Source organism: Oncorhynchus gorbuscha, linkage group LG07, assembly GCF_021184085.1.
Source record: "Oncorhynchus gorbuscha isolate QuinsamMale2020 ecotype Even-year linkage group LG07, OgorEven_v1.0, whole genome shotgun sequence".
NCBI classification, from domain to species: domain Eukaryota; kingdom Metazoa; phylum Chordata; class Actinopteri; order Salmoniformes; family Salmonidae; genus Oncorhynchus; species Oncorhynchus gorbuscha.
The window spans coordinates 86,175,568-86,192,292 of record NC_060179.1 but is presented as its reverse complement, the minus strand read 5'-3'; the positions used below and the strand labels follow the sequence as shown (position 1 = coordinate 86,192,292).

At 48.9% G+C, this 16,725-nt stretch overlaps 2 protein-coding genes across 4 annotated transcripts in view; both read right to left on the bottom strand.

Annotated features, from left to right (window-relative positions):
- Positions 1–16,725, bottom strand: part of LOC124039065 (AT-rich interactive domain-containing protein 4B-like) — a 908,546-nt gene that overhangs the window by 668,749 nt on the left and 223,072 nt on the right. The window lies entirely within an intron of this gene.
- Positions 1–16,725, bottom strand: part of tsnax (translin-associated factor X) — a 45,437-nt gene that overhangs the window by 12,479 nt on the left and 16,233 nt on the right. For all 3 annotated transcript variants that reach the window (XM_046357668.1, XM_046357669.1, XM_046357670.1), the window contains exons 3-5: positions 10,713–10,827; positions 8,178–8,308; positions 2,775–2,884 (exon numbers count right to left, since the gene is read on the bottom strand). In XM_046357668.1, the coding sequence (XP_046213624.1) occupies positions 2,775–2,884; positions 8,178–8,308; positions 10,713–10,827 (356 nt within the window). The remainder of the gene's footprint in view (positions 1–2,774; positions 2,885–8,177; positions 8,309–10,712; positions 10,828–16,725) is intronic.

Here is a 16,725-nt window from a genome sequence, read left to right as displayed (position 1 = left end):
GCAGTCTACCCAAGAGCCTCAGTGGATGCTGCAGTGTACCCAAGAGCCTCTCAGTGGATGCTGCAGTGTACCCAAGAGCCTCTCGGTGGATGCTGCAGTGTACCCATCCAGCTGTAACAGACATATACCAGGAGCTGTGCCAGGCCTGTTGACTCATTCAGCTGTAACAGACATATACCAGGAGCTGTGCCAGGCCTGTTGACTCATTCAGCTGTAACAGACATATACCAGGAGCTGTGCCAGGCCTGTTGACTCATCCAGCTGTAACAGACATATACCAGGAGCTGTGCCAGGCCCTGTTGACTCATCCAGCTGTAACAGACATATGCCAGGAGCTGTGCCAGGCCCGCCTCGTCTGTTGACTCATCCAGCTGTTACAGACATATACCAGGAGCTGTGCCAGGCCTGTTGACTCATCCAGCTGTTACAGACATATACCAGGAGCTGTGCCAGGCCTGTTGACTCATCCAGCTGTAACAGACATATGCCAGGAGCTGTGCCAGGCCCGCCTCGTCTGTTGACTCATCCAGCTGTAACAGACATATACCAGGAGCTGTGCCAGGCCTGTTGACTCATCCAGCTGTTACAGACATATACCAGGAGCTGTGCCAGGCCTGTTGACTCATCCAGCTGTAACAGACATATACCAGGAGCTGTGCCAGGCCTGTTGACTCATCCAGCTGTTACAGACATATACCAGGAGCTGTGCCAGGCCTGTTGACTCATCCAGCTGTTACAGACATATACCAGGAGCTGTGCCAGGCCTGTTGACTCATCCAGCTGTAACAGACATATACCAGGAGCTGTGCCAGGCCTGTTGACTCATCCAGCTGTAACAGACATATACCAGGAGCTGTGCCAGGCCTGTTGACTCATCCAGCTGTAACAGACATATACCAGGAGCTGTGCCAGGCCTGTTGACTCATCCAGCTGTAACAGACATATACCAGGAGCTGTGCCAGGCCTGTTGACTCATCCTCATCCAGCTGTAACAGACATATACCAGGAGCTGAGCCAGGCCTGTTGACTCATCCAGCAGTAACGCATATAATTCACTGGCTTGTATGCGAAGCAGTAATTGTTTCAAAACATCTCCTGCCATGTCATTGATGCGTCGTGAAACAGTGATGTTTGATGAAGGGATTGTCTGTATAGTTTATTTGGGCCTTTGCCCCCAGCATTGTCCCAGCCATATCAGCGGTAGCAGGAAGAATGAAGTCCTCCACTATAGTATGGTGCTTGCCTGTCCTAGCCACTCCTCCACTATAGTATGGTGCTTGTCTGTCCCAGCCACTCCTCCACTATAGTATGGTGCTTCCCTGTCCTAGCCACTCCTCCACTATAGTATGGTGCTTCCCTGTCCTAGCCACTCCTCCACTATAGTATGGTGCTTGTCTGTCCTAGCCACTCCTCCACTATAGTATGGTGCTTCCCTGTCCTAGCCACTCCTCCACTATAGTATGGTGCTTGCCTGCCCTAGCCACTCCTCCACTATAGTATGGTGCTTGCCTGCCCTAGCCACTCCTCCACTATAGTATGGTGCTTGCCTGTCCCAGCCACTCCTCCACTATAGTATGGTGCTTGTCTGTCCCAGCCACTCCTCCACTATAGTATGGTGCTTGCCTGTCCTAGCCACTCCTCCACTATAGTATGGTGCTTCCCTGTCCTAGCCACTCCTCCACTATAGTATGGTGCTTGCCTGCCCTAGCCACTCCTCCACTATAGTATGGTGCTTGCCTGCCCTAGCCACTCCTCCACTATAGTATGGTGCTTGCCTGTCCCAGCCACTCCTCCACTATAGTATGGTGCTTGCCTGTCCCAGCCACTCCTCCACTATAGTATGGTGCTTCCCTGTCCTAGCCACTCCTCCACTATAGTATGGTGCTTGTCTGTCCTAGCCACTCCTCCACTATAGTATGGTGCTTGCCTGTCCTAGCCACTCCTCCACTATAGTATGGTGCTTGCCTGTCCTAGCCACTCCTCCACTATAGTATGGTGCTTGCCTGCCCTAGCCACTCCTCCACTATAGTATGGTGCTTGCCTGTCCTAGCCACTCGGTAGTTCACCATATAAGATGCTTCTAGCCCCTTCTTATTAATGGTATCTGTTGCTTTCATACATGTCTTACTACTCAAAAGTCGTGTTAATTCTCGCTCCAAAAAACTTCCGTGGCTTATTTGTCAAATTGTCATGTTTATTTTCTAAATGTCTGCGTAAGAGTGCCGGTTTCCCAGCTGCGAGAGAGTAACGGTTAATGTGACTGGATGTTCATTATTTGACAAGGCTACTCGTAATTGACATTGTGTTGTTATTTCTCTGAGCACTAGACGGTTTTATTTGTTTTGGGCTACTCAGGCGAGAAAGAAAACTCACCCAAATGTATAGCCTCATCGGAAAATATAAATAAACTGTTTGAATTTTGTAATTTATTTTAAAGAAAACCCCTTGAATGAGTGTTCTAAAACTATTGACCTGTAGTGTATCTCCACCAGAAGGACATTACTTATACAGTTATCATAATTTACAATGACTTAGCCCAAGTAGTTGCTAAATCCGGGTTGACCGTTGGCAGTAATGTGTCAACCATATCCAGACACTATATCAGGTTCTGGGTATGCAGCTAGCATACTATGATTCATTATAATGGTCATGGTGCTTCCATGTCTATTCACTCAGTGCAATGTTACTCAATATACTTCTCTCTGATATAAGGGTCAACTAATATCAAGAATTGTGATATGATCCAGTACACCTTTAGTGTAGCATGTTCATACCTCAGGCTCCTTGACGAAGACCAGCTTGGTGTTAATCTCCTCCAGGCTGATGAGAGTACGATGTCTGATGAAGTGATGGAACGACACAGCCTCCACGTACTCCTGGATACCTGAGGGAGGGAGGGAACAATGATCATTGACTACATAACATGTATCCACCTGAACACGCCCACTGACTCATGACTGTCCATCCCTGGATAAACTAAACAGAATATGACATCAAAAGGTTCTAGAGTCTAAAGCCAGCAGGCCTCTAAACAGGAACTACAACATGATCATTAACCTTGGACCAGAACCGTTACCAGAACCACAGAGGAATGACATGATGAATAACATCAAACGATACCTGAAGGAAAGGCTGAGGGAAGCCCATTGGAACGAGCTGAGAGGGGAAACGAACCTGAAGGAAAGGCTGAGGGAAGCCCATTGGAACGAGCTGAGAGGGGAAACGATACCTGAAGGAAAGGCTGAGGGAAGCCCATTGGAACGAGCTGAGAGGGGAAACGATACCTGAAGGAAAGGCTGAGGGAAGCCCATTGGAACGAGCTGAGAGGGGAAACGAACCTGAAGGAAAGGCTGAGGGAAGCCCATTGGAACGAGCTGAGAGGGGAAACGATACCTGAAGGAAAGGCTGAGGGAAGCCCATTGGAACAAGCTGAGAGGGGAAACGAACCTGAAGGAAAGGCTGAGGGAAGCCCATTGGAACGAGCTGAGAGGGGAAACGAACCTGAAGGAAAGGCTGAGGGAAGCCCATTGGAACGAGCTGAGAGGGGAAACGATACCTGAAGGAAAGGCTGAGGGAAGCCCATTGGAACGAGCTGAGAGGGGAAACGAACCTGAAGGAAAGGCTGAGGGAAGCCCATTGGAACGAGCTGAGAGGGGAAACGAACCTGAAGGAAAGGCTGAGGGAAGCCCATTGGAACGAGCTGAGAGGGGAAACGATACCTGAAGGAAAGGCTGAGGGAAGCCCATTGGAACGAGCTGAGAGGGGAAACGAACCTGAAGGAAAGGCTGAGGGAAGCCCATTGGAACGAGCTGAGAGGGGAAACGATACCTGAAGGAAAGGCTGAGGGAAGCCCATTGGAACGAGCTGAGAGGGGAAACGAACCTGAAGGAAAGGCTGAGGGAAGCCCATTGGAACGAGCTGAGAGGGGAAACGAACCTGAAGGAAAGGCTGAGGGAAGCCCATTGGAACGAGCTGAGAGGGGAAACGATACCTGAAGGAAAGGCTGAGGGAAGCCCATTGGAACGAGCTGAGAGGGAAACGAACCTGAAGGAAAGGCTGAGGGAAGCCCATTGGAACGAGCTGAGAGGGGAAACGATACCTGAAGGAAAGGCTGAGGGAAGCCCATTGGAACGAGCTGAGAGGGGAAACGAACCTGAAGGAAAGGCTGAGGGAAGCCCATTGGAACGAGCTGAGAGGGGAAACGATACCTGAAGGAAAGGCTGAGGGAAGCCCATTGGAACGAGCTGAGAGGGGAAACGAACCTGAAGGAAAGGCTGAGGGAAGCCCATTGGAACGAGCTGAGAGGGGAAACGAACCTGAAGGAAAGGCTGAGGGAAGCCCATTGGAACGAGCTGAGAGGGGAAACGATACCTGAAGGAAAGGCTGAGGGAAGCCCATTGGAACGAGCTGAGAGGGGAAACGAACCTGAAGGAAAGGCTGAGGGAAGCCCATTGGAACGAGCTGAGAGGGGAAACGAACCTGAAGGAAAGGCTGAGGGAAGCCCATTGGAACGAGCTGAGAGGGGAAACGATACCTGAAGGAAAGGCTGAGGGAAGCCCATTGGAACGAGCTGAGAGGGGAAACGAACCTGAAGGAAAGGCTGAGGGAAGCCCATTGGAACGAGCTGAGAGGGGAAACGAACCTGAAGGAAAGGCTGAGGGAAGCCCATTGGAACGAGCTGAGAGGGGAAACGATACCTGAAGGAAAGGCTGAGGGAAGCCCATTGGAACGAGCTGAGAGGGGAAACGAACCTGAAGGAAAGGCTGAGGGAAGCCCATTGGAACGAGCTGAGAGGGGAAACGATACCTGAAGGAAAGGCTGAGGGAAGCCCATTGGAACGAGCTGAGAGGGGAAACGAACCTGAAGGAAAGGCTGAGGGAAGCCCATTGGAACGAGCTGAGAGGGGAAACGAACCTGAAGGAAAGGCTGAGGGAAGCCCATTGGAACGAGCTGAGAGGGGAAACGATACCTGAAGGAAAGGCTGAGGGAAGCCCATTGGAACGATCTGAGGGGAAACGAACCTGAAGGAAAGGCTGAGGGAAGCCCATTGGAACAAGCTGAGAGGGGAAACGATACCTGAAGGAAAGGCTGAGGGAAGCCCATTGGAACGAGCTGAGAGGGGAAACGAACCTGAAGGAAAGGCTGAGGGAAGCCCATTGGAACGAGCTGAGAGGGGAAAAAGGCTGAGGGAAGCCCATTGGACCTGAAGGAAAGGCTGAGGGAAGCCCATTGGAACAAGCTGAGAGGGGAAACGATACCTCAAGGAAAGGCTGAGGGAAGCCCATTGGAACGAGCTGAGAGGGGAAACGAACCTGAAGGAAAGGCTGAGGGAAGCCCATTGGAACGAGCTGAGAGGGGAAACGATACCTGAAGGAAAGGCTTCTGTCCCTAGTTATAAACACGTTATCATCAAATAGGCATTGATTAAATGTCACCCACGTGGAGATTCTATAAGAGTAATATATATATATATATGCCAATTATGTGATGACCCGACCGCATTCTGTCCCCTATCAACACTTATTTTCAACTTCTGGCAGTGGGAATGACATAAAAAAGTAGTCAAGATGGCTTGAATGAGCCTCCACCATGTATATCTAGTATCAGCTACATTTATGCCTTTACTAGACTATGGGGATATTTTATAATAATAAAATATAATATAAATATAATATATATAATATATTTTATATATGAATGCTTCCTCTCAGTGTTTGAGATCAATTGACACCCTTTACCATGGTACTTTGATATTTATTTTAAACTGCAAAACCCTTACGCACCACTGCACTTTGTATACCAGGGTTGGCTGGCCTTCTCTAGTCACTCGTAGGCTCAGTCACTGGTATACTTTTATTTACAAAGCCATTTTGGGTTTACTACCTTTTTATTTGTGCATTTTTATTGTTCTGAAATGTGGTGTGTCGTCTCTTCGTTCGCTGGACTTTATCCTGCTAACTGTTCCAAATGTCCGAACTGAATTTGGTAAAAGGGCTTTTATGTACTCTTGCGCCATCGTCTTGGAACGCCTTACAAAATACTTTTAAACTGGAAGAACTTGTCCCGATTGTTGTTTTTAAATCACTGATGAATGATCTTGAGACTGATTCCCTGACCTGTCAATGTTTTTAATTTGCTGTTTGTGATTTTGTTATACTCTTGTGAATTCTATGGTTTTTACCAGATTTCTTGTAGTTTTTCATGTTGTCTGTCTGTAATTTTTGTAATGACTTTGCTGCCGATCTTGGCCAGGACACTCTTGAAAAATAGATTTTAAATCTCAATGAGCCCTTCCAGGTTAAATAAAGGTTTAATAAAGAAATTATTATAATAAAATCTCACGAGGTCAGGATAATAAACCTCCCTATATCCACTAGCTCCAATATATCCATGACATTTATGATTTCCTGTAAGTGCCCGAGGGTGATAGTTTGTAGTGTGATTTCCTGTAAGTGCCCGAGGGTGATAGTTTGTAGTGTGATTTCCTGTAAGTGCCAGAGGGTGATAGTTTGTAGTGTGATTTCCTGTAAGTGCCCGAGGGTGATAGTTTGTAGTGTGATTTCCTGTAAGTGCCCGAGGGTGATAGTTTGTAGTGTGATTTCCTTCACAGTCCATTAAGTTATTTAAAACCGTATTTTAATCTCCCACCATAATAATAGAGTATTGATGGTAGGTTTCATAAATAATTATATACACTGCCGGTCAAATATATTTTGGTGATTGTAGTGGGTGTGTCTATATCCTATTGTAGTGGGTGTGTCTATATCCTATTGTAGTGGGTGTGTCTATATCCTATTGTAGTGGGTGTGTCTATATCATATTGTAGTGGGTGTGTCTATATCCTATTGTAGTGGGTGTGTCTATATCCTATTGTAGTGGGTGTGTCTATATCCTATTGTAGTGGGTGTGTCTATATCCTATTGTAGTGGGTGTGTCTATATCCTATTGTAGTGGGTGTGTCTATATCCTATTGTAGTGGGTGTGTCTATATCATATTGTAGTGGGTGTGTCTATATCATATTGTAGTGTGTGTGTCTATATCATATTGTAGTGTGTGTGTCTATATCCTATTGTAGTGGGTGTGTCTATATCCTATTGTAGTGGGTGTGTCTATATCCTATTGTAGTGGGTGTGTCTATATCCTATTGTAGTGGGTGTGTCTATATCGTATTGTAGTGGGTGTGTCTATATCGTATTGTAGTGGGTGTGTCTATATCGTATTGTAGTGGGTGTGTCTATATCGTATTGTAGAGGGTGTGTCTATATCGTATTGTAGAGGGTGTGTCTATATCGTATTGTAGTGGGTGTGTCTATATCGTATTGTAGTGGGTGTGTCTATATCCTATTGTAGTGGGTGTGTCTATATCCTATTGTAGTGGGTGTGTCTATATCGTATTGTAGTGGGTGTGTCTATATCGTATTGTAGTGGGTGTGTCTATATCATATTGTAGTGGGTGTGTCTATATCCTATTGTAGTGGGTGTGTCTATATCCTATTGTAGTGGGTGTGTCTATATCCTATTGTAGTGGGTGTGTCTATATCCTATTGTAGTGGGTGTGTCTATATCCTATTGTAGTGGGTGTGTCTATATCCTATTGTAGTGGGTGTGTCTATATCCTATTGTAGTGGGTGTGTCTATATCATACTGTAGTGGGTGTGTCTATATCATATTGTAGTGGGTGTGTCTATATCGTATTGTAGTGGGTGTGTCTATATCGTATTGTAGTGGGTGTGTCTATATCGTATTGTAGTGGGTGTGTCTATATCATATTGTAGTGGGTGTGTCTATATCCTATTGTAGTGGGTGTGTCTATATCCTATTGTAGTGGGTGTGTCTATATCCTATTGTAGTGGGTGTGTCTATATCATATTGTAGTGGGTGTGTCTATATCATATTGTAGTGGGTGTGTCTATATCATATTGTAGTGGGTGTGTCTATATCATATTGTAGTGGGTGTGTCTATATCCTATTGTAGTGAGTGTGTCTATATCATATTGTAGTGGGTGTGTCTATATCCTATTGTAGTGTGTCTATATCATATTGTAGTGGGTGTGTCTATATCATATTGAGTCTGTTCTTCATTCACAAAATCAGGAGGTTAACTGGAAACCGGAGGACTGCGTGTCCTGCCGTTGTATCCTGTGTCTGTCCGTCCCGTCCGTCCATCCGTCCGTACCTGGTGTGAAGGCTCTATGGAACTGGTGCAAGTCCTCTCCTCTGAGCTCCTCAGCAATCATTCTGATGTTCAGTCTCACTCCATCCAGCTTCAGATCAGCTTCTGTGAGGACCTCCTCCACGTCTGGGACACTGCAGGGACAATAGATTCACATCAGGCTAGTCCATCTACTGTTGGGACAATAGATTCACATCAGGCTAGTCCATCTACTGTTGGGACAATACATTCACATCAGGCTAGTCCATCTACTGTTGGGACAATAGATTCACATCAGGCTAGTCCATCTACTGTTGGGACAATAGATTCACATCAGGCTAGTCCATCTACTGTTGGGACAATAGATTCACAACAGGCTAGTCCATCTACTGTTGGGACAATAGATTCACAACAGGCTAGTCCATCTACTGTTGGGACAATAGATTCACAACAGGCTAGTCCATCTACTGTTGGGACAATAGATTCACATCAGGCTAGTCCATCTACTGTTGGGACAATAGATTCACATCAGGCTAGTCCATCTACTGTTGGGACAATAGATTCACATCAGGCTAGTCCATCTACTGTTGGGACAATAGATTCACATCAGGCTAGTCCATCTACTGTTGGGACAATAGATTCACATCAGGCTAGTCCATCTACTGTTGGGACAATAGATTCACATCAGGCTAGTCCATCTACTGTTGGGACAATAGATTCACATCAGGCTAGTCCATCTACTGTTGGGACAATAGATTCACATCAGGCTAGTCCATCTACTGTTGGGACAATAGATTCACATCAGGCTAGTCCATCTACTGTTGGGACAATAGATTCACATCAGGCTAGTCCATCTACTGTTGGGACAATAGATTCACATCAGGCTAGTCCATCTACTGTTGGGACAATAGATTCACATCAGGCTAGTCCATCTACTGTTGGGACAATAGATTCACATCAGGCTAGTCCATCTACTGTTGGGACAATAGATTCACATCAGGCTAGTCCATCTACTGTTGGGACAATAGATTCACATCAGGCTAGTCCATCTACTGTTGGGACAATAGATTCACATCAGGCTAGTCCATCTACTGTTGGGACAATAGATTCACATCAGGCTAGTCCATCTACTGTTGGGACAATAGATTCACAACAGGCTAGTCCATCTACTGTTGGGACAATAGATTCACATCAGGCTAGTCCATCTACTGTTGGGACAATAGATTCACATCAGGCTAGTCCATCTACTGTTGGGACAATAGATTCACATCAGGCTAGTCCATCTACTGTTGGGACAATAGATTCACATCAGGCTAGTCCATCTACTGTTGGGACAATAGATTCACATCAGGCTAGTCCATCTACTGTTGGGACAATAGATTCACATCAGGCTAGTCCATCTACTGTTGGGACAATAGATTCACATCAGGCTAGTCCATCTACTGTTGGGACAATAGATTCACATCAGGCTAGTCCATCTACTGTTGGGACAATAGATTCACATCAGGCTAGTCCATCTACTGTTGGGACAATAGATTCACATCAGGCTAGTCCATCTACTGTTGGCTTCTTATAGGATGGACATGACATTTAAAGGAGCAAGTTGCAGAAATCACTCCGCCATTTCCTGCTTGCTAAAATTCTAATAGCTAGCCTAATTTCAGGTTGTGACAAAACAAGCAAGTATAGTGTAGAGAATCAAATCAAATCAAATTATATAGCCCTTCGTACATCAGCTGATATCTCAGCAAGTATAGTGTAGAGAATCAAATCAAATCAAATTATATAGCCCTTCGTACATCAGCTGATATCTCAGCAAGAATCATTGTACCATCTAAACCGCTGTGAAATATATTTTCTATAAGCAAAAATATTGTATTTTCAGCTGTTTGATGCTGGTGTACAAAACCGAAAGTAAATACACATGGTTATCAGATGTTAATGGTCGCATGGTTATCAGATGTTAATGGTCACATGGTTATCAGATGTTATTGGTCACATGGTTAGTAGATGTTAATGGTCACATGGTTAGTAGATGTTAATGGTCACATGGTTATCAGATGTTAATGGTCACATGGTTATCAGATGTTATTGGTCACATGGTTATCAGATGTTAATGGTCACATGGTTATCAGATGTTATTGGTCACATGGTTATCAGATGTTAATGGTCACATGGTTATCAGATGTTATTGGTCACATGGTTATCAGATGTTATTGGCTAGAGATTTGAGTCAGTATGTGGCAGCAGCCACTCAATGTTAGTGGTGGCTGTTTAACAGTCTGATGGCCTTGAGATAGAAGCTGTTAACCACTTATTAGACTCACTTTCAATGAGAATGATAGATCTGTAACTCACATTTCTACGTGCATTTGCAGCTTTAATCAATGCATCCACAAACATTTATTAGAAAAATAAACCTAGATGATATTTAACACTGCATTTGAAAACCATTAGAAGTGGCCAACTATATGAGATGTCTTTTTTTTCTTCCGCCTTGCTGCTGAGGACCCCCTTAAGGACCCTGGCGGACCACATTTTGTAGTTCAGACAATTTACCTGGTGACTCTGTGCAGTAGAAATATTGTCCTCTTGCTTTCAATGGTGATGTCTCTGCTGAGTTTGACCAGGCGCTCATGCTTGTCATGTTTGGTGTCTAGCTCCTGCTGGAACACTGGCATGGAAGAAATATCTGATTAGTAGTCGATATAAGAATATTTTGAAGGTAAATACACAACGCAGAGGATGAGAGAGGACAAAAAACTAGAGAACTAATGGTCAATAGGGATTGGCCATTGGCTCAGTTGTACTGCAAGGACTTCTGATTGGTCAACCCAAGGCTAGGGTGGGGGGTTATAAATGGCATAATGTTCCTTAGTTCTGTGGAAAAAAGCTGAGAGGGGAGACAAAATATCTACCTCACAGCATAACATTTATGATTTGTCCTCTCTGAATAAACCTAATTTTCTAGATTAGTAGTGAAGAGTACGACCCTGCCTCACACAGGAAGCGGCGCAGGTCCTAATCCAGGCACTTGTCATCTCCCGTCTGGATTACTGCAACTCGCTGTTGGCTGGGCTCCCTGCCTGTGCCATTAAACCCCTACAACTCATCCAGAACGCTAACCTTCCCAAGTTCTCTCACGTCACCCCGCTCCTCCGCTCTCTCCACTGGCTTCCAGTTGAAGCTCCATCCTGTTACAAGACCATGGTGCTTGCCTACGGAGCTGTGAGGGGAACGGCACCTCAGTACCTCCAGGCTCTGATCAGGCCCTACACCCAAACAAGGGCACTCGTTCATCCACCTCTGGCCTGCTCGCCTCCCTACCACTGAGGAAGTACAGTTCCCGCTCAGCCCAGTCAAAACTGTTCCTGCTCTGGCCCCCAATGGTGGAACAAACTCCCATCACGACGCCAGGACACAGTCAATCACCACCATCCGGAGACACCTGAAACCCCACCTCTTTAAGGAATACCTAGGATAGGATAAAGTAATCCCTCTCACCCCCTTTGGGAAAATTTAGATGCACTGTTGTAAAGTGACTGTTCCACTGGATGTCATAAATAGAATGCACCAATTTGTAAGTCCATCTCTGGATAAGAGCGTCTGCTAAATGACTTAAATGTAATGTAATGTAAATGTAAGAGAGAGGAGAGTGAGAATCGTAAGGAGTGAAGGGAGGAGAGTGGAATCTAGGGAGGGAAGATAGGAAGAGTGAGGCTAGGTGAAGACTGGGAGGTGAAGAGAAGGAGGTGAAGAGGGAGGAGGTGAAGTTGGGACAAAGATTGAAGAGGCTAGTGAATCTAGTTGGGAAAGGGGGAGATTCAAGAGAGGGAAGAGGTAGGTGAAGAGGGGGGAGAAGAGAGAGTTGGGAAGAATAGGAGGTGAAGAGGGTCCAAGAGGGGGAGGTGAAGAGGGAGGTGAAGAGGGCTGTCGAGGGGAGGAGGTGAGGTGAAGAGGACAATAGAGGTCAAGAGGCTAGGTGAAGAGGGTTGAGGACAAGAGGGGGGTGAAGGGGAGGAGGTGAAGATCAGGCTAGGTGAAGACTGTTGGGAAGAGAGAGGAGGTGAAGAGGCTAGGTCCAGAGACTGTTGGTGACAAGAGAGGTGAAGAGGGGGGGAAGAGAGGGAGGTGAAGAGGGGGGAGGTGAAATAGAGGGAGTTGGGACAATAGAAGAGGGGGGAGGTGAAGAGGGGGGAGGTGAAGAGAGGGGGAGGTGAAGAGTTGGGAGGTGAAGAGAGAGGAGGTGAAGAGGGGGAGTCCAAGAGAGGGAGGGGACAATAAGAAGGAGGTCAAGAGGGGGTGAAGAGAGGTTGAAGAGTTGGTGAAGAGGGGGAGGTGAAGAGGGGGAGTGAAGAGGGGGACTGTTGAAGGGGGAGGTGAAGAGGGGGGAGGTGAAGGGGGGGACAAGAGGGGGAGGTGATTCACATCAGGCTAGGTCGAGAGACTACTGTTGGTGAAGAGTCCATCTAGGGGAGGATTCAATCAGGCTAGTCCATCTACTGGAGGTGAAGAGGGGGAGTGAAGAGAGGGGGTGAGGGACAATAGTGAAGAGGGGGAGGTGAAGAGGGGGAGGTGAAGAGGGGAGGTGAAGAGAGGCTAGATCTACTGTTGGGAATAGGTGAAGAGAGGAGGTGAGGTGAAGGGGGTTGGGAAGATAGGAAGAGGTGAAGAGGCTAGGAGGTGAAGAGGGGACAAGAGATTCACATCAGGTGAAGAGGGAGGGATCTGAAGGGGGAGGGAAAGAGAGGAGGTGAAGTAGGGGGATTGAAGAGGGGGAGGTGAAGACTGTTGGGTGAAGAGGGAGGATTGAAGAGGGGGAGGTGAAGAGGCTAGGTGAAGAGGGGTTGGGAAGAGAGGAGGTGAAGAGGGGGAGTGAAGAGGGGGAGGGAAGAATAGATTCAAGAGGGGGAGGTGAAGAGAGGGGAGGTGAAGGAGGGGGGAGGTGAAGAGGGGGAGGTGAAGAGAGAGGAGGTGAAGAGGGGGAGGTGAAGAGGGGGAGGTAGTCCAAGAGGGGGGAGGTGAAGAGGGGGAGGAAGGGGGGAGGTGAATAGAGGTGAAGAGGGGGAGGTGAAGAGGGGAGGTGAAGAGAGGGGGGAGGTCCAAGAGAGGTGAAGAGGGGGAGGTAGAAGAGGGGGCAGGTCTAAGAGAGTTGAAGGAAAGAGGGGGGAGGTGAAGAGTTGGGAGGTGAAGAGAGGTGAAGAGGGGGAAGGTGGGAGAAGAGATGAAGAGGGAGGTGAAGAGGGACAATAGGTGAAGAGGGAGAATAATCTACTGGGGACAATTTAGAGGTGATCAGAGGGGGAGTCCATGTGAAGTTGGGGAGGTGAAGAGGGAATAGGAGGTGAAGAGGAGGAGGTGAAGATCTGAAGAGGAGGGAGGTGAAGAGGTGAAGAGAGGTGAAGAGGTGAAGGGAGTGAATCTGAAGAGGGGAGGTGAAGATAGAGGTGAAGAGAGGAGGTGAAGTCCAGGTGAAGAGTTGGGAGGAGGTGAAGAGGGGGAGGTGAAGAGGGGAGGTGAAGAGGGGGAGGTGAAGAGAGGGAGGAAGGAGAAGGGGAGGTGAAGAGGGGGGAGGTGAAGAGAGGGAGGTGAAGAGGGGAGGTGAAGAGGTGGGGGAGGTGAAGAGGGGGGGAGGTGAAGAGGGGAGGTGAAGAGGCTAGGTGAAGAGGGGGAGGTGAAGAATAGATTCAAGATCAGGCTAGTCCAGAGGTGAAGAGGTTGGGAGGTGAAGAGGGGGAGGTGAAGAGGGGGAGGTGAAGAGGGGGACTGGAGGTGAAGATAGGAGGTGAAGATCAGGGGGGAGGTGAAGAGAGGGAGGTGAAGACAGGGAGGTGAAGAGGGGGAGGTGAAGAGGCTAGGTGAAGAGGGGGAGGTGACTGGAGGTGAAGAGGGAGATTCAAGAGGGGGAGGTGAAGAGGTTGGGACAAGAAGAGGGGGGTGAAGAGGAGGAGGAAGAGAGAGGGCTGAGTCCATCTGAAGAGGAGAAGGTGAAGAGAGGAGGTGAAGAGAGGAGGTGAAGAGAGAGGGAGGTGAAGAGGGAGGAGGTGAAGAGAGAGGAGGTGAAGAGGGGGAGGTGAGGAGGTGAAGAGGGGGAGGTGAAGGGAGGTGAAGGGGGAGGTGAAGAGGGAGGAGGTGACTGAGGGGGAGGTGAAGAGGAGGTGAAGAGGGGAGGTGAAGAGGGGGAGGTGAAGATTCACATCCAGGGGGAGAAGATAGAGGTGAAGAGGGGAGGTGAAGAGGTCCAGGAGGAGGTGAAGAGGGACAATAGAGGTGAATCAGAGAGGAGGTGAAGTTGGGAGGTGAAGAGGGGGAGGTGAAGAGAGCTAGTCCATCTACTGAAGAGGATTCAGGTGAAGAGGGGTGAAAGAGGAGGTGAAGAGGGGGAGGGAGGTGAAGATAGGGGAGGTGAAGAGGAGGGGGAGGTGAAGAGGGGAAGTGAAGAGAGGGGAGGTGAAGAGGGGGAGGTGAAGAGAGGGGGGGAGGTGAAGAGGGGGAGGTGAAGAGGGGTGAAGGGGGGTGAAGAGGGGGTGAGGGGAGGTGAAGAGGGAGGTTGGGACAAGAGGGGGAGGTGAAGAGAGGGGAGGTGAAGAGGGGGACTGTTGGGACAAGGAGGTGAAGAGGGGGAGGTGAAGAGGGGGGAGTGAAGAGAGGGAGGTGAAGAGGGGGAGGTGAAGAGAGAGGGATGAAGAGGACAATAGAGGTGAAGAGAGAGGAGGTGAAGAGGGGAGGTGAAGAGGGACTAGGAGGTGAAGAGAGGAGGTGAAGAGGGGAGGTGAAGAGGGAGGTGAAGAGAGAGGAGGTGAGGTGAAGAGGGGGAGGTGAAGAGGTGAAGAGACAATAGATGAAGAGGAGGTGAAGAGTGAAGAGAGAGGAGGTGAAGGGGGGAGGTGAAGAGAGGTGAAGAGGGGTGGAGGTGAAGAGAGAGGTGAAGATGGGGGAGGTGAAGAGGGGAGGTGAAGAGGGGGGAGGTGAAGAGGGGGAGGTGAAGAGGAGGAGGTGAAGAGGGGAAGAGAGGGGGGGAGGTGAAGAGGGGGTCCATCTAAGGTGAAGAGATAGAGGTGAAGATCAGGTAGAGGAGGAGGTGAAGAGAGGGAGGTGAAGAGGTGAAGGGGAGGTGAAGAGGGGGAGGTGAAGAGATTCACAGGTGAAGAGGGGGGAGGTGAGGGGGAGTTGAAGACAATAGATGAAGAGAGGGAGGTGAGGTGAAGAGAGACTGAAGAGACAATAGATTGAAGAGGGGGTGGAGGTGAAGAGAGGGAGGAAGGTGAAGAGGGGGAGGGAGGAGGTGAAGAGAGAGGAGGTGAAGAGAGAGGAGGTGAAGAGAGAGGAGGTGAAGAGGGGGAGGTGAAGAGGGGGAGGTGAAGAGAGGGGAGGTGAAGAGAGGTGAAGAGAGGGGAAGGGGGGAGGTGAAGAGGAGGGAGGTGAAGAGGGGGAGGTGAAGAGAGAGGGAGGTGAAGAGGGGGAGGTGAAGAGGGGTGGAGGGGGTGAAGAGGGGGGGAGGTGAAGAGAGGGGAGACAATGAAGAGAGGGGAGGTGAAGAGGGGAGGTGAAGAGGGGAGGTGAAAGAGTTGGGAGGTGAAGAGATTCAAGAGAGAGGAGGTGAAGAGTCCATCTGAAGAGTTGGTGAAGGAGGGAGGTGAAGAGGGGGAGGTGAAGAGAGGGAGGTGAAGGGGAGAGGAAGAGGGGGAGGGAAGAGAGATTCAGGGGGAAGAGGGGGAGGTGAAGAGGGGGAGGTGAAGAGGGGAGGTGTTGAGGGGGAGGTGAAGAGGGGGAGGTGAAGAGGGGGAAGGTGAAGAGGGAGAAGGAGGTGAAGAGGGGAGGGGTGAAGAGAGGGAGGTGAAGAGGGTGAAGAGGGGGAGGTGAAGAGGGAGGAGGTGAAGAGAGGGGGTGAAGAGGGGGAGGTGAAGAGGTTGGGACAAGAGAGAGGAGGTGAAGATCTAGAGTTGGGAAGACAAGGTGAAGAGGGGGAGGTGAAGAGAGAGGAGGGGAGGTGAAGAGGGGAGATTGAAGGTGAGAGAGGGAGGTGAAGAGGGGGAGGTGAAGAGAGATTGAAGAGGGGGATCTAGGGACAATAGTGAAGAGGGGGGTGAGAGGGGGGTGAAGAGGAGGAGGTGAAGAGAGGGAGGTGAAGAGAGATTCAGGTGAAGAGGGGGAGGGTGAAGAGTGAAGAGAAGAGGGGCTAGGTGAAGAGGGAGGAGATGAAGAGGGGGAGGAGAGGAGGTGAAGTGAATCTAGAGGGAGGTGAAGAGGGAGGAGGTGAAGAGGGTGAAGAGGGGGAGGAGAAGAGAGGGGAGGTGAAGAGAGAGGAGGTGAAGAGGGGGAAAGAGAGGGAGGTGAAGAGGGGGGAGGTGAAGAGGGGGAGGTGAAGAGGAGGTGAAGAGAGGTGAAGAGGGGGAGGTGAAGAGGGGGAGGTGAAGAGGGACAGGTGAAGAGAGGGGGAGGTGAAGAGGGGGGGAGTGAAGGACAAGATTCAAGAGGAGGAGGAGGTGAAGAGAGGGAGGTGAAGAGGGGGGAATAGTGAAGAGGGGAGGTGAAGAGAGGGGAGGAGAGAGAGGAGGTTCAAGAGGGGGGA